General features: G+C 38.6%; 1 protein-coding gene across 3 annotated transcripts in view; it reads left to right on the top strand.

Moving 5' to 3' along the window:
• The window catches only part of LOC109469333 (carbohydrate sulfotransferase 12-like), a 46,265-nt gene extending 41,059 nt beyond the window's left edge, over window positions 1–5,206 (top strand). For all 3 annotated transcript variants that reach the window (XM_019767837.1, XM_019767836.1, XM_019767838.1), the window contains 3 exons: window positions 1,987–2,107; window positions 2,487–2,624; window positions 3,976–5,206. In XM_019767837.1, the coding sequence (XP_019623396.1) occupies window positions 1,987–2,107; window positions 2,487–2,624; window positions 3,976–4,251 (535 nt within the window). In that variant the 3' untranslated portion in view covers window positions 4,252–5,206. The remainder of the gene's footprint in view (window positions 1–1,986; window positions 2,108–2,486; window positions 2,625–3,975) is intronic.
• Window positions 5,207–7,755: the final 2,549 nt, after the last annotated feature.

Genomic DNA, 7,755 nt, shown 5'->3' with positions numbered 1-7,755 from the left:
CTAGATACATTATAAATACACATTTAGTAGCCCAAGGGGGAAAGGACTTTGTTGACCAAGTATTTTGTCAAGAAACAGTACAGCCAGTGACAGAGGACATCATCTGAAAAATAAAAAAAAAGTTATTCTTGATCATGATATATTCTGTATATGTAATAAACTGCTGGATAGATACTAGATGAATTCTAAATAAACACTTTGTAGCCCAAGGTGGATAGGACCTTCTTGATTTTCCTCAGTTTCTATAAGAAATGAGAAATGAAGAAAATATTTTTTTGGGATGAAAGATAATATACCAGGCGGTATACAACATATACAATATGTACTTTTCAGCCATCATCAACAGGATACAGCATATTGTATATGTATAATATATAATTGTGTAAATCATTGTATATCATTGTATCAAGTCATGTAGAGCTTATCAAATAGATATATTATAATATATGTAGTGGCATAGTATATGTAAGGTACACAGGTATAATTGTGCCAACCTTGTGTCTATTTTTCAATACAAATATAACAGTTTCACATTGTATATAAAAGTCATGTATAGAATATTCAACATCCGGCATTTGTAGTAGCATAGCATTTGTGTGGTATATACTTATGTCAATCATATGTAGATTATTCAATATCGGAATGTTTTTATAGCATATTCAAGTCATATAATATATATCTTAATCAATATGTATATATAGTGTCATAGTGTACTAGTATGTAAGTAATGTATAGTTCAATATGTATGTATAGTTTTATAGTTTCAACTATATATAGTTATGTATAGTTTCCTATTCTTTGCAATTAGACCTTCAAAATGTATCAAATCTCAGCATTGTTAGTATTTGCATACCTGCAGTAAGATTGTAAGATGAGTGATGTGAACTTTTGTAAGTAAAGCTGTCGAGATTCAAAGTGCCTGTTCTTGCTTCTTTGTCCTCAATTACATAGTTACTATATGATTGATTTGTTTTAGAATCTTTAAGTTTTGCACTGGGGTAATTTGGGATAGTCCACTTTTGCGTGGGAGGGAGATGGACTGAAATATGCTGTATTTTCTCCCAAGCAAATGTCGGCCTTTCTAGACTTAATCTGTGTTGGTTATAAAACAGGTCGCTATTTAGACAATTTGTTACTAATGGTTATGAAATAAAGACTGGGCTTTAACTTTTAACACTAACTACAAAGAATTGGGACTTTCCCAAATTTTCCTGGAATCTTGTTTTAATTTCAGAAAAGTTGGTGTAAATCCCAGTTTTTGTACTTGGTGTTAGAAGTTAAAGCTTAGTCTTTATTTCAGAATGACTTGTACTAACAAAGATGAACTTTCATGCTGGTTTCTACTGAGTTCTTGGTGTCCGCACCAGTTATAGAGCAATGATTTAAGCCCTACACGTTCAATAAGTAGAGTTGATTTTTCTTAAAACCATTATTATAAACTTGTTACTATAATTTTTCACTACCACACACTTCTTATAAAAATCGGTGGCCATGAATAGGATTCAACTTGATTTTTTACTTAAGGAGAAGAGTTTTGAGTATTACTACAAGATCTGAAATCCCCAAGGCCACGTCATTCTGGTAGCGCCAGGTCAGCACTAACTCATTTTCTGGCTCCTGTCAGCATCTTTTTCCTTAACTTTGGTTTCCTCTTCATTGCGCTCGTCAACGCTGTTTGGATCTGTATTTTATCAAAACACACCAGGTAGAAAGCCGTTCAAAGCCTCACCGGTTGGTTTAGAACACTGGCTACAATCTTTTTGAATCCTCTGTCATCTAAATACAACATTATGAAAGAGAAAAACCGTCAAATAACGCCTTCGATACATGGCTTTGATTCAATATCAATGAAATTTCGACGAGCTCTGCTTTGGTTGTTTTGCCTAAACAAATAGTGAGAGCATTCTAGGACACATTACTGGGGATAAGTACCTAGTACTTTGTATTATGATTTAACACCAATATCTCCTATTCTGTACATGGCAGGTTGGCGTCTGCATGGTTCGACAAGTTCGTTATTACGCCGGAACGTGTCGGCGAATATGCGTTTGTTAATCGCATGAGGCGTGGTTTAGACAGCTTAGAAGATCGCACCCTAATAGACGAGGTGAGGCTCATTTAATAGTTCTCAACTCTTGTACATTTTCTCAAAAGTCAAAGATGCCTAAAGTTATAACTCATTTGAACCATTTACATCTGTCTACAGAATTATAGCAATAAATATCAGCAACGTAAATGTAGAATTTGAAAGTTCGCATGCGTTGGTAGATGTAATCAATAAATAAGGCCAGTCTTTGTTTCGTAATCGGCTACGAGCCACGAAATAAACGTTGCATTATGCAAATATGCCATGCATCAAACGTGTATTATAATTTGCAGAACGTTTATCGCGCTTTGTCTCTATAAGGGGGCAGGTCTAATGCACTGATTTATGCGACTCCCAAAGCTTCTCTTTCAAAATAAGAATGTGTATTTTTATATTCCAGTTAAGTAAAATAAACGAAGAAAGGACAGACAACGACCCAAAACGAGTGTCATTCCGAGAGTTTCTCTTTGCCGTTTCGCATCGAAAAGTGGAAAGTCAGCACTGGTTATCATTCGACAGGCTATGCACACCATGCAAGGTACTGTGTAAGACTAACTCCCTAATCTAATGGTAGACAACTTTTCTATCCACATGTTTATTGGACATTTAACTCCAACGCACATAAAAAGAATCCTTTTACACGGTAAATTTCACAGCCAATGACCCAATTATAAAACTAGAGTTCGGAGGCTCATGCCTTCAAAAGTGTGATATTGGTTTGGTGGGTGTTGTGTGTATGTATAGTGTATGTTTTTTGAAGATGATTATCGTAGTTATAGTGATCAGAGAGTCGTTTTGTGAACGAAGCAACACACTATTTACCTAGCCTGTACAGTGTCTTTCTACGGAAATACGGATCGTAGAATTTGGCAAAAAGGAGAGGAAAAATTGGCCTCGGGAGTCTGGCTGCGAAAGGTTGTTTTCTTCCCTCCAATACGCGGCGATCCAAACTTCAAAACAGCAAAAACTCCTTCAACTAATCTGTTTTAATACAGCCAGCGTGATTGAAGCGTGCGGTGTCCAATACAAATGTTCACACATTTTTTTTTTCGGAAAAAGCCACTGTTGACACCTCCCTCGCTGAGCAAACAACCGTTCAGGGGGAACTGTTTTTCCGGCTAAAGCCACTGTTGACACCTCCCTCGCTGTAAGTTACCAGTAACCAGAGCTAACTTTTAAGACTTCGCCTGCACTTAAAAATGTTCACACAAAATGTCCCATTGCACTAACCCACAATCTACTAAAGACTCCAAATTTGAAACCCTTAATCTAAACTCCTTAACCTATTCACAATAAAAAAAGAAGAACATTGCGTTTTTACAACTTAAACTACTGACAAACTAACCAACAATCACCAAAAACCCACTACAGCAACGTACGGACCTCCCACGACGCCCATTTTCAACCTTGACCTTGCTATCGCCAACGATGCTCACAAAAATCGTGAACATCCATTTGCAGATTCTCGAATTATCAACAAAAATGACCAACACAAACGGTCTAATTCAATGACGTGGGGATTCCCCACGAGGCCCATTTCCGAACTTGACTTTGGAATTCTCAACAGTAACTTGCCAACTAAAAATCAGGAACATCCATTTAAGGATTCTCGAGTTATCTTGATAACAAGAAAAAATACAAACACAATAGGTCAACTGCAGTAACGTAGGAACCCCCACGAAACCCATTTTAAGTTTGACAATGGCCACCCCGAAGGCAACCTGCCTGCCAAAAATCGTGAACCTCGGACCATTCCTTCAAGAGTTATCGTGCATAATCTGCCTAACAGTGCCGAAACGATTTTATAGCCTTCTCGTCGAAGGCAAATATAGTGCATTCGAATTTGTTGTAAAAGTCGGATAATGCTTTACATGTACTTTCTCTACTAGATTGACTACGACTTTGTTGCCCACACGGACACAATCGCTTCGGACATTAGACTCTTCTTAAAGCAGAACAACATCACAGCTAATGAAGACGTCCTCCCAAAACATCAGTCGAGAAACGTGAACAATGGCAATGTTTTTAAAGACTTCTACGGCCGAGTCCCGATTGATGAAATTTTGCCACTACAGAAGGTCTTTCAGAAGGACTTTGATATGTTCGGATACTCTTTCGAGGAAGATTTGGCCAAAAGAAATGAAAACCATCTGGTTGGTTCTTGATTTTATTCTTTGGTAAAGCAAGACTGCTAGACTGTAAGAATGTGTAGATAGAAATAATTCAGAGATTCACAAAGTCTAAATTACATACTAAATAGAATCTTAACTGATAATAAGATCGAGTTGATACCACATTTAATGATATATTCTGTCAACAATAGAATTTTTTGGGTTTTATGTCAAGTTACACATGATTTCTAATATTAATAATATTTTATGTAACTTGATGTAAATTTCATCATAGAAAATGCCAATATTCAAGATGGCGGACAACATCATTATTAGATCAAATGAACAGGTAATTTCCTTAAAAGTTCATCACTACTTCAATGTCTTATTACAAAAAAAGTTAATATGAAGGTCTTTAGTCTATTTCAGCCTTTATCTTGAAAAACAACTATTTTTCAAAATCCAAGATTGATGATCCAATATGGCGGATAGCTTAAATATGCCTGACGTGATTTTATGACGTCACTGGTGTTGCTATGGGCAATATAAGACTTAGTACACCCTAGTATTTTATTATAAACACCTTTTGTTAAAGTTGAGTTGTATACCATTGAGTAGGAAATAACCTATCAATACGGTTTTGGCCAATACTATAACATTAATGACGTCATAATGACGTCATATCGCGTCATAACGCCATAAAAATAATTGTGGTTGTAAACATTTCTTCGGTTTACCGATTTTAGAGGATTTTGTCCAGTGTATCCTTTGTTTTTGAACGAGGCGGGGAGGGGGGGGGCGATCGCTCGAAAGTTTTGCTACCTAGGGAAACGGGGAAATGTAGTAGAAATGTCGGCTATCATGAGGGTTTAACACAACCTAATTGTTGTAAATATGGGGCTCAGGTTTGCCGGTTCACGGATTATGTTACTTTATTTGAACTTTCTTGACTGAATTTTGAGGTGGTGATAAAAAATCTCGTACACCTGATGGAGCTTTATTCACTGTACTGGGTGGTGGTAATAAAAATCTCACAAACTTGTGCATGGCTCCTACATTTTATTAACGTCATAAGTGTATGTCTTCCTACATTTTACATTAGGTAAAAGGATCACTAAACAGCGAAATTAACACATACCTGTAATTTCTGGTATTTCAAACGTTTCACGAATGCCGAGGCGTAAGAAAAAGGCACTGGCTGAGACGATGAGTGCATGGAAGTAACAGCAAAAAAACGGAGAAGCAACCCAGCCAGCAGGATGGCAAGCAAGCAGAGGTAAAGTCAGTATAGGAAGTAGATACGGGACAGGACGGGAAGGTGGGGACGAGTCAGTTTATGACCAGGCTGTACAGGAAACATGGGCCTGTGATAATGAAGGAGGTTTCATTCGTGACTCTTTTAAACGGGAAGATCAGTTGAATGTGACCAGTTAGCAAAACATTCCTGTTGAACGATACCAAAATATGGAGCAGAGGAATATCCTTTTATTATAAAGACTCCTCGTATATAAGAGTGGTCTTGTTCCTATACGACGAGATGGTATTGTTTTTATAATGCAATTAGTTACCATATCTGTGGAAGCGTTTGATAGAGTTCATGTCAACATTGATTAAGCACGTTTACAGGTCTTGGTCCGATGGAGGACTAAGCATGGACCAGTACCTGAACCGTCGAGATGAGAGAGGGAAACGTCCAGGAGATCTTGGTGCATGGGCCACACATGTAGAAATGGATACAATGGCTTTATTCTTGTGAGGACGAATCTATTTGTACACTAAGTACGGCAAGAAGTGGACTTGGTTGAAGTACCCACCAAACGGAAGTATTGTTGATAAAACCATGTTCAAAACAGGTAATGCTGTATACCTTCAACATAAAAACAAAAATCACTTTCATGTTGTCACAAAACTATGGAGCTGTCAATAGACATGTCGACAAGGAGTACCACACTGTGCTAGGAAGAAGAATCTACAGAGGTCTCACCAGTTACTAGCAGCAAGAGAAAGACCACACTGAATGATGACATTGGGGACCGCAAGAAGGCCAAACGGGTACGAGAAAGGAAACGGTACCATGAGGATGAGATGTATGCCCAGGCCCAACGGGACAGGAAGAAGACAAGATACCACACTGATGGACAATACGCCCAAGAGAGGCGAGACAAAACGAAGGAACGGTATAACACTGATGAAGCATGCACAGGCTTAAAAGGATAGAAAGAAGGAACGGTATCACACTGATAGAGAGCATGCACAGGCTGAAAGGGATAGAAAGAAGGAACGGTATCAAACGGATGAATGAAAAAAAAAAGAAATTCCGCTTCCTGTAACTATGTCCAAAGAGTCACGACAGTGCCGCAAATCGTCAGATTGCGTGAAACCCTTAACGCTAAATGGATAAAGAGCACATGTGCCAATGGTGTACGTGCGCACAAAACGATGGTGTACGTGCGCACAAAACGATGGTGTACGTGCGCACAAAACGATGGTGTACGTGCGCACAAAACGACGGTGTACGTGCGCACAAAACGATGGTGTACGTGCGCACAAAACGATGGTGTACGTGCGCACAAAACGATGGTGTACGTGCGCACAAAACGATGCTGTACGTGCGCACAAAACGATGGTGTACGTGCGCACAAAACGATGCTGTACGTGCGCACAAGAGTCCGCGCGTCACAGTTCAAAAGATGCAAGATGACATCGTGCTCTACATAGCATGTGGGCTCACTACCCTTGGTTGCCAAGTATGTGAGCATTAAAGGTCATAAAAGCTTGCGGAAACGTTGTTGTTGACTGGTACGCGCTCGATGTCGTCCAGGGAGAGCTAACTTTTGCGCAACTGTACGAGAGACTTGTAGCAGCGAGTGAGTTTCGACCATACAATTACAAGCAAGTTTTGTCAAGATCAACTACAGTGCAATTCTTCTGTAATGACGAGAAGGTCGGGAGAGGAATTGAGGTTTACTCCGGCCTACAGGTGGGGCGTGCAACCAAGCAGTTCGGGTGTTTCATCCGTATGGTGATCGACAAGACAGCTGCTATGACTGAAGCTGTTCCTAGATCCTAGGCCTAAGACTGTTTTTGAGGTATGGAAAGTCTGTTTTGAATCGAGTACCTTGTACAAAAAAAAAAAACACGGGTGAAATAAAATAAATGCATACATGTATCAAGGCTCCTTGCATGTATTTTGCATGGATATTGATCGTTTATTCGTTTCTGGTTATTTATACTTGTCGATGTCGATGTTGGCAAAATATGTGTTTTTTATTCTTAAATTTTTGGTCCACATTTTGAGTAATGAGGTACATTTGATATGGATTGTTGCAGAATATACCCTTTAAATTTAAGGCACTTTGGGGACAGTAAGACGTGCATTGAACTACAACATAGAACCTAAACCTTTATGTTGACAAAAAATTAGTCTTTTCTGAAGAGTTGGATTTTAGCACAATTGACTATTGTTCCATATTTTTCCACCTGTTGTACTCGGAACATTTTTGGACATAAGCCCGCCTGTTCCCTTGGGAAAGGCACTATACACGATTTTTCTCAGTA

This window comes from Branchiostoma belcheri, unplaced genomic scaffold (genome assembly GCF_001625305.1).
Source record: "Branchiostoma belcheri isolate BF01 breed outbred unplaced genomic scaffold, Haploidv18h27 scaffold20, whole genome shotgun sequence".
Taxonomy (NCBI): domain Eukaryota; kingdom Metazoa; phylum Chordata; class Leptocardii; order Amphioxiformes; family Branchiostomatidae; genus Branchiostoma; species Branchiostoma belcheri.
Note: the sequence above shows the minus strand (reverse complement) of the source record. Positions and strands in the feature narration are given on the sequence as shown.